This window comes from Poecilia formosa, unplaced genomic scaffold (assembly GCF_000485575.1).
Source record: "Poecilia formosa unplaced genomic scaffold, Poecilia_formosa-5.1.2 Scaffold135, whole genome shotgun sequence".
Lineage (NCBI taxonomy): Eukaryota > Metazoa > Chordata > Actinopteri > Cyprinodontiformes > Poeciliidae > Poecilia > Poecilia formosa.
Window position 1 is genome coordinate 945,928 of NW_006800074.1, and position 25,948 is coordinate 971,875.

At 39.4% G+C, this 25,948-nt stretch overlaps 1 protein-coding gene across 3 annotated transcripts; it reads right to left on the reverse strand.

Moving 5' to 3' along the window:
- Window positions 1-115: 115 nt before the first annotated feature.
- On the reverse strand, window positions 116-25,933 carry ift122 (intraflagellar transport 122 homolog (Chlamydomonas)). 3 transcript variants are annotated; one of them, XM_007562339.2, is made up of 29 exons: window positions 25,801-25,933; window positions 24,558-24,624; window positions 24,389-24,473; window positions 24,224-24,302; window positions 23,224-23,300; window positions 23,036-23,102; window positions 22,801-22,947; window positions 22,023-22,095; window positions 20,150-20,341; window positions 19,655-19,793; window positions 18,772-18,965; window positions 17,779-17,916; window positions 16,345-16,509; window positions 15,905-16,102; window positions 14,586-14,726; window positions 13,749-13,802; window positions 12,463-12,624; window positions 10,801-10,967; window positions 10,090-10,261; window positions 8,422-8,524; window positions 5,031-5,171; window positions 4,819-4,916; window positions 3,789-3,889; window positions 2,093-2,258; window positions 1,905-2,022; window positions 1,681-1,809; window positions 1,046-1,125; window positions 754-918; window positions 116-234 (listed from the first exon to the last, which is right to left on the reverse strand). In XM_007562339.2, exons 1-29 carry the CDS (start codon window positions 25,839-25,841, stop codon window positions 148-150), a joined length of 3,546 nt encoding a protein of 1,181 aa, XP_007562401.1. In that variant the 5' UTR covers window positions 25,842-25,933; the 3' UTR covers window positions 116-147. The 3 variants fall into 3 exon arrangements, with proteins under 3 accessions (XP_007562401.1, XP_016531978.1, XP_016531977.1); XM_016676492.1 differs by having other exon boundaries at window positions 1,046-1,122; window positions 22,017-22,095; XM_016676491.1 differs by having other exon boundaries at window positions 22,017-22,095.
- Window positions 25,934-25,948: the final 15 nt, after the last annotated feature.

Consider the following 25,948-nt stretch of genomic DNA (forward strand, 5'->3'; position numbering starts at 1 on the left):
AAAGGTCCAGGTCCTGTTGTATTCCTGTGTTAAAATGCCTGATTGTACTTGGGTACTTGGAGGTCTTACTATTTACTGATGAGGTATTTACTATAAAAAGAATTACTGCAATAAGTGAAATGTTTGATAAATTTAATATAGTGTTGATCAGTTGGGTTCATCAATGGGTCGACGGCAGTAAGGACAGCAGCTGTGCTGCAGCAAAAGGATCTCATAGTCTTCACTGTGAAACATCTGCAAGAAAATACAGTAAGAAAACGTTAGAAAACAAGAAGGAAGCAGCAGCAGATCAACCATCAATCTAGAGATTGAAATCAATGTCTAGATTGATCCACAAGTCACAGTGTGCTTTTTTCTCTCTCTCTCCGTTTATTATATTGACCAAAATTAAGAAATCACACCATTTTCAGTCCAAATAACCCCCCAGATCAAACAAGGGTTTCAATTTCATTAACTTTTTGAGTTAAATAAAACTTTTATTAATCGATGGATTTTTGAGTTAAATAAAACTTTTATTATCGATGGATAAAAAGGAAAATCACTCAAATTTCATTTGGATTTAAAACTACCACCTCCTCAAGACACTGCAGCACTGTTTTTTTCTCTTGTACATGTTTCAGGCAAAATAATTAAAACAATTGCAATTGGTCAAACTTCCGTTTGAGTCAGATCTCAAACTAAATTGAAAATCCGTTTCAGCCAGTTAAGACCATTTTAGCGAGAGCTGCAGCGCTGGGTATGTAAATTCAGTACCTTGAAGCAGCTGGGGCACATGGTGATGCTCACATCCGGCAGCAGGGAGCGGAAGTATTCCCATTTGAGCGGCTTGGGCCAGCGTTTGATCAGGACGTCCCTTCTGCTCATGGAGCGCAGCACCGAACGACTCACCTTGACGGGGACAAAGGTGGAGCCCCCTTGCTGTTCGGACACACGGATGAACACAAACACATCCTCTTACGGCCTCCGTCTTTTCACTGTCTCCAGCTGGCTCACCCAGCTGGCAGAATATTAATCACCTCATCTATTTTCTCCTCTCCTTTCTTACCTCGAAGCTCATTTTGGCTGAAAACGGATCGTCGTCTGTATTAACCAACCCGTCGTCTATCCTCAGAGCCTCCAGGTCCGCTTGGCATCAGTGAAGAGCAAATAACCTTTTTTTTTTTTTTTTTTACGTTTTTTTACAAATGTTTTCCACAATGACACCTGCAAAACAGGATAGCTCCAGATAAACCGGCATCTGAGAGCGAGTTCTGGGAGACAATGTGTTTAAGTTGTGCCTGTCAGTCACTTCACGGCCTTGGAGGAACACAACACACCTCGGTGCCCTTGAGAGTCTGCTGGCTAATGCAGGTTAATCCCCGCAGCAGGGCTGTGCCTATGGCTCTTCGAGAGTTAGTGTCATTAAGATGAGACGGGAGAGCCTCACTAACCCTATTAGCGCGAGGACTAAGATGACTTAGTTCTGACAGCTTACCCACAAGCACGAAATCAAGGCCAGCGCAGACTAAACAGCTTCTAAGGACTGTCACAAGACAGAGGAGAGCCACGTGCTGCAATTAGAGGAGGTGTGCTGTTTGTAAGGGCAGCTGCAGAATGAGCACTTAATAATTCATATGCATCAAGTGAACAATCTGTCACTTTGTGTGCAGATATGATAATAAGCTGAAGATGAAAGGATACCACTGCTGCCCACGTTGGGGCTTTGTGCTTTGCAATCTTCTGTGTGAGGAACCTCCAGGTCGATGAGGGACAGAGCTTCTTCATCACCGATTCCCTCCCCCAGGTAGAACTGCACCAGAGGCAGCACCTCTGTGTCACAAACAACGTGTGCAAAACAATGGAAAAACAACGAAACGATAAGATCTCACGTTAGCGTTAACACACAGCACGTTCGCGTCACTGACCGTACGACGAAGCGGAGTAGATGAAAGGCTGCCGGCAGTTGATGCACACGCTGCCCTGGCTGTTCAGAAGCGGGTTGTTTGTGGAGCAGCGGTAGCACATCATGTCCTCAATAAAGTCCTGCAGGAAACATGAAAACTTTACCCAACAGGTAACAGGACAGGGATTTTAATTGAAGTCTTCAACGCACCTCGCTGTCGTGGAAGGGTTTGGAGTGAATCATGAGGCTGCCCAGCTCTATGGACTCCACTAAGTGTGAGGGAATGTGAAGCTCCTGCAGCTTCTCGTAGGAATACCTGGCCAACTTATACGCTCCCAGTTTGCAACTCTCCTTGGCCAGAGCAAACAAGGTGTTGCTAACAGTCAGGTTAAGGCTTTTGTGCCACAACGTGCAGGGATACACTGATCAGAGACATGTCTGGCAACCAGTTATATCAGTCTAACTGACTGGCTGTAAATAGAAACAAATACTTAACATTTTATGCAAAATAAATAAATGAATGATTTCTTAAGAGACGATGAGGCAGCAGAGCCTTCGCTCTGCATCACCAGTAACTCGAAAATGCAGTAAAATATTTACAAGAGGAACTTGTAAAAGAGAAAGACAGCAAATCTCATCTACCCTTTTACAATACCAGCGCATCTTTTTGTTGTGCTTCACTGGCACACTTCACAACGCAGGTCATTAATGTTACTCTAAGGGGGATTTAAGGAGCCTTTCTGTGAACATCATGTGTGAAGGAGAGTTTTCAACAGCTCTGCACTTAAATTTCAATATTTGAACTCATCAGCAACATGATTAAATCTTTTAAAAACCTTTTATTATATCACTCTGTGTGTAATGAATCTATCTTAGGTTTACTTTTTTGAAATTAAATTATGGCAATAAATAAACTTTTTAATGATCGAGAGGCACCAGATTGGAAAAAAGATCTTTGATCTCCCGATCATTGGTCATGGTCAGTCAAATGTAAAAAAAAAAAAAAAAAAAAATCAGTCAAATCTGGTGACTAGTTCATTTCTTGGTGCATCAGATCCTTAAAGTAGCAGCAACAAATAAATAAATAAATAAATTACATCACCCACATTTGGCAGAGAGTCGGAACAGAACTGCTAACTATTAGTAATTATATAAAAACAGATTGTGGAGAGCAGCTCTGTGAGTGCAAAGCACAGGTCAATCAGCTGCAGAGGCAACAGCTCTATATCGGGACACTATTCCTCTCCAGCTCCTCCTACACACCCAGCTCTGCTACTCCTGATAAACACACGTCCTTCTATTGTGTAAAGTGTTTAGTTCGGCGGGCTGGGGAGGGGGTTATTTGCAACACTGTGTCCAACAGCTCACACAACGTCCAACACCTTCCCGCTAAGTTCATAAATCTCACTTCAAAGTTGTCGGAGCAGTTCGGTTCAGCCACAGAGGACCCCAGCTGCTGGGGTGGATTTCCTCTTCCAAGGCCCTGCTTTCCTTCCTCACACAAGCTCCTGGATGGGTTGCGCTGTGCGCTTCTTAGTGGGGTGAAATCTGTTTGTTCAAATTAAAACCAATTGTTCGTTGAGTTCATGAACAGGAAAGTGTGCACAGAGTTCAGTAATCAAACCACTTGTTTAGAAAACCAACTAAGTGCCTCTTGCTGGCATCGCCTCCTCCCCGTCATCACGGCTTTTCTTTCCCCCAGCGGCAGAGTGGTCTCCGCTGTGGTGCCAACACTTCCGTTCTCTCCCAACTTTTATCTCTTTTCCTCTGCTTTGTCATCACTGCTGCTGCTGCTACTGCCAGCCAGTGTTGATTTTGGAGCGATTTGTTGTAGGAAAGAGGTAAAGTCCACCCTACTGCAAACATCTTGGTGTGTTAAATCTACTTTCATTGAGAAAAAGGATACACTTTAGAAATCCCCGGAAGTACATCCTTGGTGAGGTTGTTCAGCAGGAACCTGCAGAGGCTGAAGATTGTCTCTGGCATGTGGGAACTAAAAGGTTCATCCTAAAGATGGAAAAAATTATTTATAACAAGAGACGAGGGTGGTATGGATTAAAAATAACCTAAATATCTGACAACCACTTTAAAAGCTCCATTTCTTTTACTCCCACTCTTATTTCTATAATCTTTCAACCTGTCCTAAAGCAGGCTAACCCGCTGCTGCGTCTTATCCGTCCTCGGAGTGCCCTGGAAGGCAAAGATGAATTTTCTAAAGCCGTCACTAAAAGCATTTCATCCCCAAGAGTTGATAACTTTAAATCTATAGCGCCTGTCTGGGAGAGTTAGCGTGATAAATAGAGGTTTTCCTGCTCTGGTCTGGATCACAGAGATGCCTCTGTTGTTGCGAGGGTGTGACCACGGCGGAGAGACAGAACGAAGGAGCTGAAACAACAAACTGAGCACACTGACACAGGCCAGGTCACACGCGCGCGCACACACGCGAACTTACACAAAACCCTTATAAGCAGGAACTGTGTTGTCTTGAGGCATATGAGGCCTGGGGGGCAGGAGAAGGCCACTCAGGAGGTTGTCATGTTGTTCCATAAAGGAGCTTTTTACCTTAGCGACAGAGGTCAGGGGGGTTTAGAAGTCCAATAATGGGTGGGATATTTCCCTTTAGTGAACTGTAACCTCAACTTAATGCCTTCTATTTTCTCTTTTGTTCGCTTCGCCTGACACTCTCTGTGCTTATCTTAATTTCCATTTAAAGCTGAATCATTCTGTGGATTGACATAATCTCGCAAAGCCAGACCTATTCTCTGTGTGCGTGAAATCGTAAGTCACGTATAAGTGAACAAAAATAGGCCTCTAACCACATTGTAGGTACTATTTCTGGTCTAAGCAGTTTAAATTTGACAGCTACTCACTTAGGTCCTGGTCTTTGTGTCTTTGAGTTAAGCGGAATTAAAACTTATAAAGTTCTAGAGTCTCACCGTGTAACGCTGGATGGAGCTGTAGACGTAATAAAGCTCAGCAAGATGCTGAAAGCTCTCGAACTTCTCCAGCATTTCCTTCCTCTGTTCTGTGTTTTCTGGTTCAGATGCACAAAATCGTAATAAGGTGAAACTTCATGGCCAAAAACAAAAAAAAACAAACAAAAAAAAAAAAACTGGGTTTTTAAGACTTCACAGTTGACATTCCTCACCTCGGGCAATGTCCAAACACTGCATAGACAGCATCCAGTAATAGTAGCCTGCGTCGTTGAACCTGTTCTCCACCACTGCATTGTGGGTAAGCTGCTCCAGGACTTTTACTGCTTCATTCTGACGCCCGGCCTTGTGAAATGCTGACAAGTAGGAAAAGATCAACAGTCAGTTGCTCCTGTGGGTCTTCAAAAGCCAATTTAATGAAGCAACACTTCATACAGTCGAGTTCAAGAGAGACTCCATGTGGTGTTTTTCACTGGTCTTCCAAGGAACCATTTCACACATCAGGAAAGCAATACTGGGAAAGGTTTTATATTCCTCGTCATTAATGCTTGGCACAGTTACATATCACTGTTACTGTTAAGTGACATTACAACCACAAACTTCAATGTTTTCCATTAGGATTTTATGTGATACATTTTTTTTTTAGTTTTGTTGTGATTTGTTATACACTTTTAAAGTATGGCACCTAATCGTTCATGCATTTGTGCTTGAGATCCACCTTTCACCTCAATCGCCGATCCATTTCTTGTAGCTACACATGTTTTCTGGGTTCTTTGCAAAACTAGCTCTGGAAGGACAGCGTCTTATGGTCACAATGAAATACAGCTAATTCTGTAGTTTTAATGTGACAAATAAATGTTACGATGCGCGAGGCACGGGGAATAAATGTCAAAAGTGATGTATTTACCAGATAACAGGTAAAGTGTTTCTAATGTAAGGACTAGCTGCAGATCAGTCCAGTTATGAAGGCGGTTCTTAAAATATTGCTGAACACCAAAGCACTTCTACTTTTAGGTCCAAATAAACATGAGACTAGTCTCTGTGTTCCTATCACTGGGTAATTAGAAGCAGCTTTTAGGAGTCGACCCCAACAGTGACCCTGCCCCCACAGAGCACTGCAAGGGTCAAAATGCATTATTGGCAAACATATATTAGAAGGCCTAACTGGATAGAAATCACATTCAGCTGCTTTTGGTTACTGTTAGCGACAACAAACCCCAAACTCCCAACTAACAGAAACACCAAACACAAACTGACAAATCTGCAGACTGTGCTCCATATTTTCTAATTTGAGCTCGCTTTTAGAGACAAACAGAAATGCATGTTATTTTACATGTTATATTATTATAAAAGCTGGCATATATATAACCATTTATTTGTCCACAAAGATAAATAATATCTTGGCTGTATAATCTGAGGACAAAGGGGTAAAGCATCTAGCTGCAGCAGCATGTAATACAGATAAAATCTACTGTTAAACAAACCTGAACAGAAACTCATAACTACCAGATAATGCGGTTAACTTTCGACTCTCGTTTGCATGCTAATACCGATTCTGGCCAATTCAGAATATGTATTTAAAAACAGAATACAATAAGGTATATGAACAGCTTTCAAAGTATTTTTCCTCCCGCCACCTTAACTCTGAGATTTCCAAAAGGTTGCAAAAAATGTCATCATCCTGCTGGCAGAAAGAGGTTGAAAGCTCAAAAAAGATGAAAACCCATTTTGTTATTTTATTAACTTCTTACATCTCTGAGCTTCCGCTGTCTTGTTTTCAAACACCTTTTTGGCAGAACAAACAGCTAACCTCGAATCTCCTTCTTTCGGTATTGACATCCCCACAGAAAAGTGTTGTTGTCGGTGCAACCTGGTACCCCTTACATTATCTGCAACCATAGATTTCATAAAACTGGATTTTTGTTGGTCAGCAGTCAGAACAAATTTAGGTGACAACTGGGCAATTCCAATCAAAAGCAGGGTAGTGCAAGAAATCACAAATTTAACAAACTACTTGGAGTAGGACAAGTCTTAGTTAAGTATTTGAGGATTATGCATTCAGTATCTCAATGCCAGAAAACATTTGATGATGCTTTTCGTTCATTGCAGGTAAAGATGCTTACAGGAGGGCAATCAAATCATTAAGAAGCTACATCAAGATTGTTTCACTGTCAAAACAGCATAAGTAACCATAAATCATTTCAAAAAAACATAAGATGTTGTTAAGGTGGAAATAATGAGTCCAATTGTTTTTTTTCAGCATCTAGATAGACTAGTTGCTATCTGGGTTCTGCGTTTGCTGCTAAGTGTTAGTTATGTATTTGTATGTATTTAGTTTAAGTACTGTATTTGTTTACTTAAAATAATCCACAGGGTCTTCACAATATTCATTGATACCTTCATTTCATGTGTTTTCCTAACATCCTTCACCCATTTCTTGGTCCATCTCTACAAAATCCTTCAAAGTAAAGTTTTGGGGGAACTGGATATTTTGCGGCACTCAAGTAAATATCCTTTAATATCACCATCTCCTTAGCCTGTTTTGCTTTTGTCCAGCATCCTAAACATCTTGTTTTAAAATTCATTTGGACTGGGGCTCTTATTTGAGGGATTTTTGAGCTTTAGAAATCTCTACTGCTCTAAAATGGCAGCATCATTTCACATTCAAAGAATGAAATGATGACACTTATTAAGAGCAGCAATTTCTAACAGCATCCAAATAAGAAAAGTCTTTTTCTGCATAGAAAAATAGCTCATTAAATAATCTGTCAGACTCAAGAAAGACATTGTGACAAGACCAGACAATCTTGGGCATATTAATTCATTCAACTATTCAAAAATGGAAATGAAAAAAACACACAAAGTTTTATTTTGTGTGCTGTTACTGTGGAGCCAATAACCGCTCATTATTTCATTTTGGAGCTCAATTGTTATCCATAAAAAGCCACAAAAAACAACAACTAAAGCACTTTAGCACTTTAAGCCATGATAACCATTTCTGAGATTGTCACATAGAAACACCAGTGCACTGAGTATGAGACTAGCCAGAAACTGAGACATCACAATCACTGGTAACACAATACTGCCTCAACAGCTCCCTAAAAAGCACACAATTACCTAAACGCCTGCCTATAAGCAAGCCCAAACACAATCAGTCATAAATCCCACATAGAGACGAGCAGAAGAAGATTATGTAGGAGAGGAAATATGCCTGCTGAGATTATAATTATAAATCTATGAGCTGATTATGACTATGGTTAGAGTTGGTAATCATCATCAGAGCCGCTTGTAGCACTGGTGATTAGAGGCAAGCATGCGTGTCACTCACTGAACAGGCAGCCGAGCCGTGTCCTGCTCTGCTCTGGCAAAGAGGATCATGTTTTACGGGGGATATGGAAAATCTTGAGGAAGTTGTGAAAAAAAAAAAAAGTCTGTGTCCAAACCCAGCAGGTTTTATCACTTCCATATGTAGACCAACTTAAAGTATGCTCTATATATGTTCACAGAAACCTGTTCCTGGAGGCACGGGTTTTTAAAAAGACGATAATACATGCATCGTATTCCAGAAACAAATCGACTGAGTAAAGGTGAGGCTGGAGCTCTGACCTTTCTGCGCCTCCTCGAAGCGATCGTTTTCAGCCAACCACTGGGCGTAAGGCACAAAGACGTCATATTTGAACTGCGGGTGCTTCTCCACCAGCAAGAAGGCCTGGAAGATTAACAGTTGAGAGGACAAAGGAAACATTACAGTTAATAGAGCATCGGTGTTCAGTTAGTTGGTACAAGATAGAAAACGTGGTTAAATGGCCCGGGGCTGGTAAAGGCCCAGCTGTAACTCATTAGGGAAAAACAAGTTAACTGTACATTTTTTTTAAGTCACAACATTTCTACAACATTATTAATTAACTGAAGACAAAGAGGAATGTACAAGCGAAGCCGGCTTCAGACTCAGCTACAACTACAACCGCATCGCTGTTTGAATGACAGGAAACAAAGAGTTGCTGTGGGGCCCAGTGAGCAGAAATTTGCCTTACAAAGTGACTAATTAAGCTCGATGTCCTGTGGCATAACGAGAGCCAAGAAACACACATCGCTCACACTCTTTGGAGTGAGCGAAAAGTTTTGAGTGGGGTCTCAAAGTCATTTAAAAATACTTTGCTTGAGAGAAAAATGGCATCCATATGATGTAGCCAAGTTTGTGTTGGGGTCTGGCTCCCTGGGAGAAGCACATAAAACCAAAGTGTTCCCTAAACCTCTGGCACCCTCCTCATGTTTTCTCCTTTCTCGCTCTCTGAGGATTAAGACATACTCCGAGAACCATGTCTTTGAGATTTGATGTTCTGCTTTTGGCTCTAGCGATTCCAAATGCAAATCATCCATATGCATCTCTGCACTGCCTTTAATTTGATTACAGACTGCAGATGGATTAAAGAAATGCAGTATTTCCTTTTCCTACGAGCGGCATGATCTGCTGCGACGCAGGAGCATGATTGAAAGTTGTGTAAAGTTTCAAGCTGATGCAGCATTTTGTTTTGAACTTCTCACAGGCTCATCACAATGTGGGCACAAATTCAGAGAAATCAGCATCTTGATGATCGGCTCTGGAGGCCCTGTGGTTTCATTTGTCAGTAAATGAGGAGATCAGGCAGACATGTCTTCTTGTTTGCATTCAGCCATGGTTACTCTGTTATTCTGACAAACTATTTGTTGGAGTTCCCTGCCAAACTAAACAAGCCATAAAATACAGTTTACTCTGTGGCTCATGAAGCACTTTATTAACAACGGTTTCATGTTACTGTATTGCGGGGTTGTTCAGAAACATTTTTCCTGCCAAATATGCTATATTTTTCAGACTTGAATGTGTATAGTTCTCAGGTCATTTTCATTTCTATTTTCAAATAATAAGTTCAGTCAAAATTCTCTTAGACATCATAAAAAATACAAGAAGAACCTATGAGAAGATGTAGATACAGCATGTATGTATGTATGGACTAGACCAAGAAAAAAAAAACTGAATGATTATGATAACATGTGCATCATACATTCAAATCAATAGTAGCAAAGCACACTTTTTTTTTTTTTTATTTCTGAGCAACCTATTTTTTTTAATTCACATATTTACTATGTATGTGATGAGAAAGGGAATAAACTTGGAAAAAAAAATCTATTTCTCTATTCTTTCCCCAAGTAAATAATTCAATAAAACTGACAACTCTCTCGAGACTTTTCTGCATACAGCGAGTCATCCTGATGAGCTGAATAAGTGTCTCAGACCTCTTCCCAGTGTCTCGTGTCCACGTGCAGCTGCACCAAAGCTTTCAAGTCCCCCATCTTGGAATAAGTCTCTGAGGCATAGCCATGGTGCCTCAGCTTCTTAAAGTGCATCGCACACTTCGCCAGCGGTTCACGCTCGGCCTTGTCTAGCTTGCGGGCGATGTCGATCAGCCTACACGAGAAGAGGGGAATAGGTACACAGATAGGGTGAGTGAAGGTAAACCATCAGCTTGCCACCTGCTGCATCATGCTCATGACCCCGGAACGAATTTTAATCAGTCAGGGTCCGAACCTGAATCTGATTCAGGTTAAAGAGCTCTGACTGTGCTGAGCCCCTCTGATCCACCTGAAGCACCGTAGGAGGATCGCGACAACACGTGTGCAGCGTGTCAGATGGAGGCAGCAGGACGACTGAAGCAGCCACCGCTTATCTATTTGTCTACACAGAGAAGTGAGTGTAACTCAACAGAGACGTGATTGTCATTTCCTTTCCTCAGGATGCCGAATACTTGAGATGCTTTGAATTTTGGAAATAGGAGCAGGATATTTCTTTTGTAAGTATGAAGTACTAATGTCTAACTCTTAAAAGCTATGATAAAAACAGGTATTTTTTTTCCTACAAAAAAAATAAACAAACAAATAAATATATGTGTACTAATAACATAAAGATATGTCAGGAGAAAAATATCTCCTAAAGTGAAAGGCACTTACATGTCTGCCCAGCCGTGTTCTCCAATAATATCTATAGCTTTCGCGTGTTCTCCTGCTGACAGGTACATTTCAGCTGCAGCTCGTGGCTCCTTGCTGCATTTAGCCCAATCTGCCTGCTTCGTTATTAGTAACTTTGAGCTCTGTGGGTCTGTAGCACCAACAAACTCCTGGAAAGAGAGAAATCAAATTACTTAAGTAACACGGAAATGCTGAGTTACCCATTGTAATCGTTGCAAAATATTGTGAAACCAGTTAAACATATTAAATTTGCTACCTTAAAATAAATTGTGTCCTGAAAAAAAGTAAATGAAATATATCAATAGTACTGATCAGAAAAAGCCATGTGAACTAATCTACATAAACAGTTTTTTTGTGTGCGTTTTGTTTTTTAATAATTACAACAGAAGGCAGTGGCAGCATCATGCTATGGGGTTGCTACTCATCAACAAGGGGTCGGGAGGCTGGTAAACATTATTGGAACGGAGCATGCAACTAAATATAAGCGATGCTGGATGAAAACTTGGTATATGCTGCAAAATATTTGAGACTGAGGGAGACACTCAACTTCCAGCAGAGGCAGTGAAATGAAATTTAAAATTCAAATTCAAACATACTTTATTTGTTTTTATTTGTGTCTTAGTTCAGTCTAGTCAAACTCCAGACTGGCAAAGGACTCTGTGAAGAAGAGCGGAGTGGTGGTTCTACAAAGTTTTAACTTATGGAAGGGAATACATCTAACAGACTTATCACATTTTCATTTGTAAAGAAAACTTTCCCTCCACTTCACAATCATGCAGTACTTCGTGTCGGTGTACCATTTTAAAATCTTGTAAACTACATTAACTTTGAAGATATAAAGTACCAAAAAATAACACGGTTCACTGGGCATAATTCTACATACAATTTCTATCCACCTAAGCCGGACAGGATCTTATTTCCATTGGAAAGTAATCTTTAGAGAGAGCAAAAAAAAGAAAAAAACCCTGCTCAGACTAAACCACCTAAACCATTCAAGCTGTAAAGGTCTGAGGCAGGAGGAAGAGAATCGGACAAACATCAGGCAGCTCCTCAGCCTTTCCCTCCGGTGTCCTTCCTACCTAAAACAAACAGGCTGCGCGGCCAGATGGCCACACAGTCACAAAAATATACAGCTGCCACATCGCACAGATACAATCTGACACACATATGCATGCAGAAATATACATGAATAAGTCATAGCTGTGTCATCTTCCTCGGAACTAAAATGTAATACCTCCATTAAAAAAACAATGCCACAGGAGCATCAAAGACAGAACATATATATTCAGTTTGTATGTACATTTATATGTAGTTTAAATAATAACTATTTAGGAGAGCCATCCTTGTGCTGTTCCAAAGTATTTGTGTAAAAGTGTGGCATCTGTGCAATGATCAGGTGATGTATGATGTGATTCCGGTGATGTATGAGGAGATGAAAGACAGACGGCTAAAGGGGCCTGTCTGAACACGGCACAGGGCCCCAACTTGGCATTTCTCCACATAATAAAGAAAAGCCACATGTTCTCAACTCATACAGCTCGCAGTACCTCACAGGGTTTTATTTTTTATTTTTTTATTTGTATTTGTAAAAAAGCTGAGTTGCACGCAATTTGCTACGACTCTGTCAGTAAACGCTTCAATCACCTTGGCGTACTCGAACATGCGCAGGTCGGTGTACATGCTCAGGGCTTTGGATTCATGGCCGGCACGTTTGTAGAGCTTAGCTGCCTCGCGGAATTTCCCCTGGAAGGCATAGACGTCTGCCAGGAAGAGCTCGTTGTCGTTCTCGCCCCGCTTCTTCCTCTCCTGAAATCAGTCAGCGTTAACTGTGTGTGGACAGTCAACTGCATGTAAACACATCTGCACAACAGCAGCTAGAAATACAGAAATATTCACACCCTTCCATTTTTTTATTTATTTATTTATTTATTTATTTATTTATTTATTTATTTATTTATTTATTCACATTTTGTGTCACAGACGCAAGCTAGCATTAATCCAGTTGCTAAATAAAGGCCTTAGAACTTTGTTAGACGACATAAACAAACAACATCATTAAGATCAAGGGAGCACAGCAGGAATAAAGTGAAGAAGCTTAAAGCAGGCTTTGAACGTCTCGTAAGCCATGGCAGGGGACACAGCAAACATCTGGCGGAGGATGCTCATGAGAGTAAATTGTAACTTTTAGCCCTGCACGCAAATGATTAGCCCTGCATGTATCATGGAAAAACTGCACAGCACATCACTATGAACAACCCATTCTCACCATTAAATATGGTGCGATTGGGCGCTTTGGGCTGCTTTGGGCTGCTTTCCTTCAGAAGGGACATAGAAGCTGGTCAGAATTAATAAGAGGTTGGTTCAACTTAATCACAGGACAATGTTGAAACATCTGAGAATGGAGAGGAAATTCCAGCAGGACAGTGACTATAAACAGAGCTACAAAGGAATGATTTAGATCAAAGCACATCTCCATGTGTTAGAATGGCCTAATCAAAGGCTAGACAATGACTTTGTGGACAACACGAAAAAGTGAGCTTCATGGACACTCTCCAGCCAATCTGACTGAACTCGAGTTGCTTATTAAATAAAAATGGTTTTCTCAACGCTCAACGCTGATATGACGTAAACAAGAACAGACTCGAATCTGTGACTTCATCAAAATGTGATTCTATAAAATACTGACTCAACAGGGATGAATAAATATCTTATTCTGCTTTTCAGATGTTCATTAAAAAAAAACATGCATCCTCCTATTTCTAATTCACAATAATGCAATACTGTGCTGGTCTATGGCATATTATCCTCAAATTACCTATTTTAATAAGGTAATGTATAATTTAATGGGAGGACAAGACAAAGATGAGAAGGACATTGACGTACGACTTACGTATGATTTTTTTTTCTTTCCTCTGATAAACAGACATTACCTCAATGCTGCTGATCAGCTCCAGGTAGCGCAAGTCTCTTATTCTAATAAAGGCCTGAGAATGGAAAAATAGTATGATTAAATTATTTTTTTCTTATAATCAGATCACTAGCTTCAGCGTCTTCAAAAGCCCTTTTTAGAGAGTAATTAACCTCTTGAGCTACAGACTATTTTCTAAATTCCTCACCTGAGAAACCTTCTGACATTCAGCCTAAAACAGCTCAACAACTTAACTAAACAACTTGGGTTTTATGAAACAAAAAAAAAAAAAACCTTGGCATTATTTGAAATGAAGCAAATCTTCCTATCATTAAGCACTGGCAACAAACAAAACCTCATGCAAAAAAAAAAGAACACTTCTATTTTGTTTTCATTTCAAACAAAGCAGTAAATTATAACCATGGTATAATAACAATAAGTATAAATGTCGTGATGTGATTTAAGGATATCCTCATCTGTTGCAAATGAAGCATTAACAAACACAAAAAAATCTCTGTTCTAATGAAACTAAAATATGTGAAATGCATGGAGATTTTTTTGTTTTGTTTTGTTTTTAACAGTGATGGATGTGTATTTCTAACAAATCCAAACCAAAATGAACACGAGAAGCAAGAAATTTAAAACACCGTTCCACTGTTTATTTTGCTCCTTGGATAAAGTCCAAAGATCTGTTTCCATGTTTCAGAGATAAACCCCATTGAGAAAGGCTGTGCATGAATGTCTGCTATTGTTTATGTTTTTTTTTGTTTGTTTTTTTTGGTTTTTTGCTGATTCAACTAAATGTACCAATCTTGTGTGTGATAATGACACATTTCTTAAACTGGTGTGTCTGACTCACCTTCTTGGCGGTTTCAAAGTCAAGTCCCTCCAGAGCTTCTGTGGCTAAATCCCTCCAGTCACTGTCTGTCACACCCAGACAGGCGATCTGATAAGCTTCCTTAAACATCTTCTTCTCTAGGTATTGGTACATGGGTGCTGACTGGGCAGAGAAAATGTAGCGGTCTCAGAGAGTTTTACATTTTTCCATCTTACAAATAACAATCTTCAACTTTTTTTTATTGATATTTTATGCTTCAGACCAACACAAAGTAGAACTGAAGTGGAAGGTAGAGGAATATATGTAACGGTATCAGAGAGTTTTACATTTTGTCATGCTACAAATAACAACCTTCAACTTTTTCTGTCGATATTTATGTCTTTTTTATTGATATTTTATACTTTAGACCAACAAAAAGTAGAACAATATACTCAAGTGGAAGGTAAAGGATCTGTAAGGCAGTTTTACACATTCTTTATAAGTAAAAATCTGAATTTGTATTCATCCCCCTTTACTTTGCTAACCTTAAGTAAAGAGGAGAGCAACTAATTACAATCATAAATCACATAATTAGTAGACAGCAATTACTGTATGTCATTTAATCAAAGTATAAATCCAACTGTTCTGTCAAGTGGCAAAGATTCTCATAATAACTCCGGAAGATATGTGAAGATGCACACTTTATATGTCAGAATCTTGTATAATTTATGATTAGCTTAATTCATGACCAAATATAAATGATGCACTCTCTAGATCTTTCTATCTTAGACTTCAGATTGCTGGAGATTCACTTTCGAGTTGAACAAAGATCCTAAACATACACCCAGAGCTGCAATGGCAGAGTCAAAGTCTAGACTCTAACCCAATAAGAAGTCGGTGGCAAGATTTGAAAATTGTTGTCAACAGAGGCTTCTTGTCAAGTCTGATTGAGTCATTTCCACAAAAAAAGATGGTCAAAACACCAATCTAAACGCTGGTAGAGACAAACTCTAAAAAAGTTGTACTGAATTATAAAGTATTAACTCAGATGGGCCGAACACCATGCAACGCAGGCCACAATATTCAAGTTCTTAAAGAAAAGTTATATGAAACTACCATAAATATGTTCACCTTACTGGGTTGGTCTAACACACAAAATCTCAATAAGAAAATCTGAAGCTTGAGGACGCAATGTGAGAAAATGTGTAAAAGTTGCAAAGCAGTGAAATATTTCTTCTAAAACAAATAACCTTCAGGACATTTTGACCACCATCTCAAGGTTGTGCTATAAAACTCTTTGTTACTGCAGGGGAAACCGTCACTACATCTAGATTAAAACAGGCCAACAAAATGCAACCCACCTGAGGCACCTCGACTGCAGACATGGAATAGACGTGGAGACAGAATATTTTCGAGCCGTTGTAGCCGACCATAAAGCCCTGCATTTTCTGCTGGTGCACAGGGAAGTTGCTCGCCTTGATGTTCAGGTAGCCGTTCCCGGAGAAGCACAGCATGTCTTCACACTGGGTGTTCCAGGCAACACTGTTAGCATTAGGCTCCTACAGAGAAAATATGACAGGATATGAGAAAGTCAAGGTGTAGAGGCCACTGCGAAACAAAGAAGAGCCAGAAAGACATACTTCAAAATTAAAGTCTCCCTGCGCTGCTTGCAGAAACTTAATATGTATCCATGTTTTTCTTTTTTTTTTTCAGACAGGCTGATTTTGTGTAGTCCGTTCAGAAACCTTTCGATTTGCTGTCCTTGAGATGTTTTTTTTTTTCCGTACTGCTTTTGACAAACCTGAAAAAGTAGTTCTTTGCTTTTGATGTCGTAGACGAGGAGGGTGTTACGTTCATCCACCACAGCCAGCTTTTTGCGGGACGCACTCATGTCCAGGCAGCGCACTGACAACGACAGCTTCAGCAGCGTTATTGGAAAGGGGTTGTCGATAAATATCTTCAATATCTACATCACAAAATCAGAACAAAAAAAATATAATCTGAGCAGATGAAATGCTTGCTGTGATTCACAGGGACTTGCAACCTGTGGTCCGGAAGGTCTTTGGGCCTTTCACAGCAGCTCTTAATAACTACTTATAAGTGATATCTATGTCATGATAGCAATAGCTGTACTAATAAATACAGGTTTTAGTTGTTTTTCCATTTTTTTATTGAAATAATTGTATTAAATGTTCACATGAGAACAGCACAAAAAGTCTCAATAATGAGTTTTAGAACAATATTTCTTGTCATTAGTGATTTTGTATTTTACATAATTTTCCACAAATATCAACATCCCGTAGAATAAATAGTATTCATTTATTCATTCTCTACAGCTTCCCACAAGTCATGGAGAAAACACAACAAGCATGTGGAAGGAGGTTTTCCAATTAAATGGGATCAAAGACCTTCACATGACACTGAACACAGTTTAACTCAGGTGAAATATGGCAGTGATATTGTTCAGAAGGACAAGTAAGCTTATCAAAGTTGATAGGATGCACCATTTTAGTTCAATTCCTTTTTATAGCTATAGATTCACAACAACCATCTTTACATTTTACGAGACAAAATGTTTCAGTTTCTCAAAGAATCGTTAAAATGATCCCGTAAAATGGGACAGCAAATTACACGGAGTGTAGATCTGTGTCTATGGCGATGCTTACTTTGTAACATTTTTGCTTTTTGTTGTTCCTGACCAAATCTGAATAAATTGAAACTTCAGACCTGCATTCAACTGAGATTCTGAGACAAAAAAAATGGAAAACAGATGTTCACACATTCTCTCTCTTCAAACTGACTGAGTTTGAGTTACTTTTGCAAAGATAAAAAGGCAGAAATTTCAGTTTTTCTATATGTGTGAAGATGGAATAGACATACACCTAAAGACTGCAGCTGCTACAGCACCAAAATGGCTTTCTATTAAGTGTTGCGTGAGAGGCGCTAAATACAAATGCATAACACATTCAGACTTTCATTTATGGAAAAAAAAAAAATTAAAAACTTTTCCTCCTTCATAATTATGGACTAGTTTATGTTCATCTATCACATAATCCCCTCACACCCCCCCAAAAAAACACTGAAGTTTGCTGTTGTTCCAATAGCAAAGCTGCACAGATATCTTTGCAAGACATTGTAAATTTTGCATTTCTCCAATTTCCTAGAGAATTGACATGAGGGAATGGTTACCATTTCAGAGTTCCTGTAGGAGAACACATTGTCTTTAAGTACTCACAGCTCCGTTTTTTAACCCCACAAGTAGACCCTCTTTGCATGGCGGGCCACCAATCACTTTGATGTAACGAATCATAGATTCCATCACCCATTCTTTTTCCTTGACACCGGCAAAAGACAGACACTGGAGCCTTTTCTCCTGTGCAGAGCATAACAAGTAATATGAAACCACAATCACATACAGTCCTGACTAAAAGATTCATTATGGCAAAATTGCGGTTTTAGCTCAATCATTTCATGGGCTATTAATCATAGCAAAACAAACTCATATAAGTCCAATAAATTGCAGCATGTTGTTCTTTTAAACACGGCAAAGGGTGTTTCAATGTCAGAAAGCAATTCTACAAAGATAAACAATGATATAATCTACCAGAAGCATGCACAGCCCATATATAAGGAATAAGATCTGTCTGGGGCATGAAACACAAGCAAGTCCAATAGAGAGATCTAAAGCACCCCTGTCACACAAAGACAAATTTAAAAGGAAATAACCTCAGCGCTGTTCCTCAGCCCCACCAGACGCTGTCAAACACTGACGAAAACCAGAGGAACCCCCCAAAACAAAAAAGATAACCCTTCCAATCCATTCAAACTGTCTTTTTTTATCCATCCAGCTTGAATAGGGTTGCAAAAGGGGGAGAGGCGCGCGCTGCCCATGTAGTTGGGAACACAAGTACAGCTGGGGTCTCGGCAGAAACATGTGGAGAAGCAGCGATTCAATTCCTGGGCTGCGTAGGTTTGGAGTAAATGGTTTAACACTAATTCATTCTGACTTCATCATCTTAATGGCGTCCTAATGTTTGTACAGCTACAAGGGTCAAAAGGACTTAGCAGAGAAACTGAAGAAGGAAATGTTTCATTATGAAAGAAGCCAAATACAAAACAGGTGGGTCAAAAGCAAGTTTAATAAAATCATTCGATGGGCTTTGCTGTGTTTTTAATGAATTTGAGAAAAAAGAAAAAAAAAAAAGAAAAAAAAAGGACGACTCCAGACCTGACAGAGAATGACGTGCTGGGAGCAGACCACCAGCAGGTTGCACTCAAACTTTTTGCAGATTTTGTCAGTAATGCGGTATTCCATGGTGGATAAGTCGTCCGTGCAAATGTTGATCTTCTCGGGTAGCTGAATGGCCAGACGGTTTCTGTAGATGGCGATCTTCTTTACCAGCTCATGGCACTTGATTCTCACTAGGAAACATGAGAAAGTGGGGAGAGAACATTTTCAAAAGATAATACAAAAATTGCTTTTAAGACCAAAAAAAAAGTATGTTTCCGCTTTCTTGAAAGAAAGCGGAAACATTTTTCATACGTTCTGGTTTTCATACAGAATGTTTCTGTTAAGAAAACGTTCTGTATGGAAACCAAGACAACAACCTTTAAAAAAAAAAACAGCGTTCCTATAAGCTTGTTTGACTGATTTTGAGAATTTTGTCCTTTATAAACAGAAAATGTCACTAGACTTCTTGTTACACTTTAAATATGGCTCCTTCTACTCTGGAGGAAGATGGATGGATGGATGGGAAAGTCTAAAAAAACTAATGTTTTTTCATACTCTATGTTTTTTTTCCAATAGACTCTGATTTTTAAGATGTAAAAATCTTGAAAAGACTATAAAAATTCCGATTTGGAACTTTTCCAGACTGTGTGGGAACCCAGCCAGACTTAAGAAAAGTCTTGTGTTGGTAATTACATTCAGTTCAATTCAAAACTATTTTATTCAAATGGAATGGCAATAATCTCCGAAGAAAGTCTCGTAATGTAGTGCAAGTGTAACACAACTGATTCAATGTGAGTCAATGTGACGCCAAAAGACACCCAACCCATTATTTACTAAGGCATCATAAACTGAGCTGCATGATGCAGGTGTAAAGTTTTACGGTTCTGCTCAGTGATGAGGTCCTGCACGATGACATTGGTCATGTTGTCTCTGTAGGCGTAGAGGTCTTTGTAGAGGCCGTGAACTGTGGTGAAGTTAAGTTGGTAGCAATAGATGGTCCCATCCTGGCAGCCGCACACCTAGATAAGAGACAACAATGTAGCAGTACATCCTATTAACACCTCTAAGAAAAGACTGAGGGAGTGGGAAAATGTTCCTGTTGTTAAAGCCTCTATACTGCCGAGCTGCGAGAATCTGCCAGGAACCCATTCTCTCCTGTGTGCCTCATCACTTTCAGTTAAATATAGTGAGAGGAAAAGCTGTAAAAGAGTGACTGTAAAATGAAATAGCTTGTGTATCTGTGTAGTTAAAAACTGTGTTATCACAACGGGGAAAGAAAAAATGTATCGCTTTCTCTGCGACATGCATTCCTACTCAGGGGCACGGAAAGGTGAGGTCTCGTTGAGATATATGGAACAATGTGACGTGGACCCACCACGTAGTTGGAGTTGGGCTTAACTTGGCATGTCCACACCCAGGCTTTGTGCTCTCCAATGGTTCCTAGCCGCACACCGTCTTTAGTATAGAGGGACACCTGTTTGTCAGAGCCACCCATTACAATGTACTCGCCCTTGGAGAAGTAGCTGATGCAACAAGGGTCGTAGTTTAGAGTTCTCTCTTTTAAAACCTAAAGACGACAAAGAGAGAAGAGCACATTAAAAACAGGAATAAAACAAGCATGTCTTGTGTTTATTGCTCAGGGGCCTGAGCCAGCACTTCCTACTGTCTGGGCCGGCACACTTCAAAGTCCTCACTACATTCAACTATCCCTTTGAATCTGATGAAAAGAAAGACAAAAAAAAGAAAAAAGAAAAAGAAAAAGAGACCGTCTGTGGTTAAAAAAGCCTCTATTGTATTAGAGTTCAAAGTCCATTTGTGCAGCATCATATCAGGTCTCTCCATTCTATCCATCTGCTTTTTCTCACTGAGCGGAAAAAGGGGGACTCCCTGACAACTGCTGCTTGTTTTCTTTCTTTGTGAGCGATCCATGGTGTTGTAATCAAAACAGAATGTTCATTTAAACTGATAAATAGGGAGATGACAATGGAAAAAAGCCTCAGATATACCAGAGAGAAATGAACAGTGCAGATGCGTCTGTAATTACAATATTGCCCACAGGGAATTGAAGAGGAAGCAGTGATTATGAGTAGGCCAATAAAGCATAGCAGGAAGGATCACCTCCCGTGTATTGTCATGGTTTCAACAGACCCCAACAATCAGAATACAGATTCTAAACTCAGTTAAGGATATTCTGTGGGGTTTAGGGTTGCACCGATTTATCTGCACGCTGATTTATCAGCCCCGATTTCCTCAATTTTGGGAGATTGGTGATCTGCCGATACTTGCGTGTGAAGCCGATCTTATCCACCAATCTTATCTACCTCAACTAAAGTCTACTGTCCTCTTTTTGCCCTGCTGTGAGAGAGGTTTGACTGACCGCCATACACACCCACCAGGGCATGTCTGCACGTTTTCAGTTAACAATAGTCACCTCACTGTTCCCAACTCAATGTGGTGTAACTGCTATATCTAGCAACATTTCAGGCAAAAAAAAAATTACTGGCCAAAATCGGAATCGGAAAGCCAGGCTTTTTAAAGATTGATAAACTATGATCGGCCAGAAAAATGCAATCGGTGCACCCCTACTAGGGTTACACCTACAATGTTTAAAAAAAGTCAACTGTTATTTCTGGTAAGATACAGACTACCTGGTGTCCTATAAAGATAGAATATTAAACCCATTTGCATCTAAATTTATTAGACTTTATAGAAAAATTGACTTAGTTCACTCACAGTTTCACAAAACTGAAACTAAGATTACATACTGAGTGATTTTAAGTATGTCTTTTTGTTACTATTGATTGTAATAGTTTACAGCCAAATACAGTATGTCAGACTATCAAGAAATCCCATTAAACCAATAAAAAATGGAAAATAACCATAGAAATCCTCTGCAATGAGGATGAGCCTCAAAATGTCAATCCTAATTAAGCTGGCTGTAGCCAAGCATTTTAATGGAAAGTTGAGTAACAGCAAGAAGTGTATACAAAGTGTACAAGCAAAAATAACCAGAGCGTTGAGAGGACTGTGAAGCAAACCCCTTCAAGAGTTTGGCTGAAAATATGTTGCATTGATCCTGCTGTCAATATCTATGCTGATTAAAATGACTTCACTATATGTAGCTACCAGTGTTGGTATTATTTGATACGGCACGTATATTTCGATATCTTAAAATTTAAGGGGGAAATGTGAGGTATTGAGCTGTATTCGGGAAGAGAATACTTATAGCAACAATTACTGACGTTCACCTGTTTCCCACTGAGCTGGTAGAAGGAGAGTTTCTGACCCCAGTCTGCCACAGCCAGTGTGTCGTGCTCATCCCTGTGAAGCAAAAACAGCTTAGCCATTGGTGCTGATAAGCATAGCCTTTTGAGCTGATAGCGGCTTTGGTTGGTTAAGTAATGACAACACTGAAAACCACAGAGGCCAATTTTCATTTTAAAGGTTTCCTCTGTAAGTGACAAGCAGGCATCGTGAAAGTTTTGCTATGTTTCATCTTAATCACATTTGTACTTACAAAGAACTATAAGCAGATGTACCTATTCATCCTGTCAATTGTGTTGCTGTCTGGTTCCAAGGAAACTAAATCCTTTACAGCTTAAAACACAACTTCTTCCCAGAAACACCTCTTGGTCATTTTTAAACAAACTATTATACTTTATGGATTGTTTCATTGACGATACATCTGCTGTATTCCATTGCTGACACTTAACACTAACTTTGCACTTTATTTTTGTATTGCTTTATTTTTCTCCAAAGAACCCAGTCAGAGAAGGGCTCCTGGTTTTGGCAAGAGGAGGAAGCAGAGAACAGAGACTCTTCCAAATAAGCATCATAATCTCCCTCACGGTTCAACCACTCTAATGTCAACTACTGCCACCTGCTGGCCTCGCTTAAAATAAGCAATTTACAGTCAATAAATCCACAGTGCTAGCAACATGGACAACACAGGATGGATGAAATAATAAAAAAAAAGAATCAACATTTCTCATGGATGTTATGATACAGTAACTAAGAAACACTAACCTGGATGGATTCCACGCTATTGACCAGATTGGAGATAAAGATCCTCCTGGACGCTCTATCTTGACCTTCTCCTCTCCATTCTTGTTCCGTATGCTCACCACACCATTCATCATGCCGAGGGCGAGGTACTGCCCATCGTTTGTCCACCTGAAGTTTAAATAAACTCGAGTTGAAGCAGCAATGTTTTGCACGAAAAGATAAAAAAGTGTTTCATGACAGTCGAGAAACAACTTACCCGCAGCATGTTATTCTGCTACTCACTTTAGTCTTGTTTACAGATTTTTGTTCAGGGGACCACAGGCCTAAAAAAAATGTGAACAGATAATGCTCTCTTTGTGATTCTTCTTGAGATATCACATAGAAGAGTAACTTCTAATCGACCAATCAATCTCATGCATAATCTGTGATTGACTGGACACTCACCAAAGTCACCAGACGAGCAGGAAGCAAGTTGATGAGTGATTGGGTTGTAGGCGACACACTGGATTGCATCGTTGTGGCTGCAGATAAGGTCAATAAAAAAAGCAAGGCGAATGGAATGAAAGCACAGTGTACACTAGGTAGACAATTGTGTCTTATTCGAAAAGAAATGTTCTTCATGAGGGATAGGTGTGATTCATGCCAGGGAGAGAAACACATTTCCATATTAACAGACAATTATTTCTTGCATTTTCTTTGGATAACACGACCCAGTTTTCAGTTTTGAATGAGTGAACAGAAACTTGATTCATTATAGGTTATAACGAGGGATGGGAACTGTGCTGAAACAGAAAATTCAGCAGGGTTCGAGTAGTTTTCAGTACAATTCAAATATGGCTTTGGCAAACATTTCTGAAGTGTATGGCTTGATTGTTGGAAGAGATAACACTATTCCAAGGTCCTCTCAAGGCCATGTAGCAATACTTGATCCCTTGGGATGATGGCCATACATTTAGCGCCACCTGTGGGCTGAAATGTGCAATGGACAGAGATTTTCAACCTTTGGGCCTCTCTAAGGATTTTGTAGACTTTTGCATTTTTACAGTACCTTATAAAATAATTTATATCCTGTTGGTTAACCTGAATTTTATCTGGGAATGTCAGAGTGAAGTGAACGCAAATGCACAACAAAATTTTGCAGATTAAGAGTTCTGTCAGCTTATCCAAATCCACATAAAAGCAGTGTTGTTTGTGTTTGCAATCTGACAAAGTGAGATAGCAGTCATTAAGCTGTTGCCAAACATCCTAGTTTTGCTTTAAAAGATAATACTTAGGTCTTTGGAACATGATCTGTGAATTGTTGGTGCACAAACAAACTGAATCGAAGAGATATTTGTTGGCTTTGTTAAGTCATTAACCCCTATACGACAACATTAAAGACATAAAACAATGCAGTTACTCTTGAAAACTAAAGAAAACTTATTAGAATAATAAAAGCACTTACGTATATCTTAAAATACCCTCCAGTTTAGAAGTCCAAATGATAATGCTTTTGTCTGCAGACCCTGACGCAAACCTCTTACCTGCACAAAAACATGGTTCCTAATGAGTTGAAGGTGAATAAGATAGAGAAAGTCCTAAGCATTCAAATAGAAAACCAGCTCAGTACCATCCCTGGCATAGGCCACACAGTACACTGTATCACTGTGTCCTTTTAAAGGCTGAATAATAGTCCCATCTTTGGCATCGCAGACCTGGAAACAGAAACCATAATTTGTTACAGCAATGCATTCTGCAGAGATGTCCCTCGCAAGGAAAAGATAAAAGGTGAGCCTTACCAGCACACGTTGCCCTGCAGCCATTATAATTTGGCTGCCATCTGGCTTGAAAGCGAGGTCATAAACACTGCAGTAGAGAAAATTGTTTGAAATGTTTGTTTTCACAAGACTGATTGGTCGATTAGCAACAATGCGCGGAGTCATTTATCAGTAAGAATCACATATTGCAGTTTTAATGTTGAGGGTGACCCCTAAAAAGCCCTTGAGAATGTTGTTTTATAAGTGTATTTTTCTTATTTTTATCTTGTACAAAACAAGAAGCAATATCAATGTAAACAAAGCTGATAACACACCGCCCTGTACAGAGATTAAAACCGTTATACATCCAGAGAAAAAGCAGGATGTATAACATAGGGGAGGGGAGTAACAAATAGTTTACAATATAGTGTGATAAAATGCTCCCATGATTTAAAAAAAAATGAGTCTGCAATAATAAACTCTAACTGAGCATGTTTGCATAGCTAAATACCTGACAGTATTATAGTTGTTTTAGTCGTGTGACATATTTTTCAATGTTTTATTTTTAAATATTGTAGACCATAAAGAATGACATGCAACACTGTACAGCTATATTTATAAAACGACAGAAAATGTTGTGATAACATTTAAAGTCTGTATTGTATTAAGTCCCTAAGCAAACCGTTTGCAAAAACATGTAGGTAAAAGATAGACGTAAATGTAAAGTAGGGTTTCCTAAGTCTAAATAAATTGTTAAAACGTGGACTGTATTAGAGTAAATTTTACACATCAGTACATCAGCAATGTGAAAAGGATTGTGAGTTTTAAAGCTAGAAATTGTTAAAAAAAATAAATAAAAAAAACGGAAAGAAGGGACATATGCTTTTTAAGGTCAGAGAATGAAAACGTTCTCTAGTGTAGCTGCAGTGGCAATAAACCAGTGACAACATTTTTGGGAAAACTTTCAATGCAAAGAAAAAACGCCTTGACAAAGAAAATATTCCAGTGAAATACTTTGCGAATAAACAAGACCATAAAATCTAGCTAGATCTGTGGCAATAAATAGAGACTTTTAGCAAACTTAACAGCGACAAACTAGACGTTTTCAAGCATATTTTTAACGTACATAAGATGTCCATCATTTGCCTTCGATAAATAGCTAGATGCTAATGTACGTTAGCTGGCTTCTACTAGTTTACATAGCAACCACCGTTGCTATCCAGCTAGCGTTACATCCTAGTTTCCGACCGGGGCAAAAAATAAACACAAGGTTAGAGTCTCTTACCGATCACGAACCGTCTCTTTCCATTTTTCAATTGGCCTCATTTTCAGCTATAAATCATAAAAAAGACGACCTGATTTTATTTTAAATCAACAAGTTATTGCAGTTCGGGTTTTCCGTTGTCAAGCTCTGCTCGGACTGCGCACGCTCA

Coding starts and splice junctions, on each gene's coding strand:
- ift122 (XM_016676491.1), bottom strand. CDS start 25,841: ATGAGGCCAATTGAAAAATGGAAAGAGACGGTTCGTGATCG. Junction 23,301..24,223: donor GAGGGTATTTTAAGATATAC/GTAAGTGCTTTT, acceptor CCTTATCTGCAG/CCACAACGATGCAATCCAGT. Junction 19,794..20,149: donor AGCCCAACTCCAACTACGTG/GTGGGTCCACGT, acceptor TCTCTTATCTAG/GTGTGCGGCTGCCAGGATGG.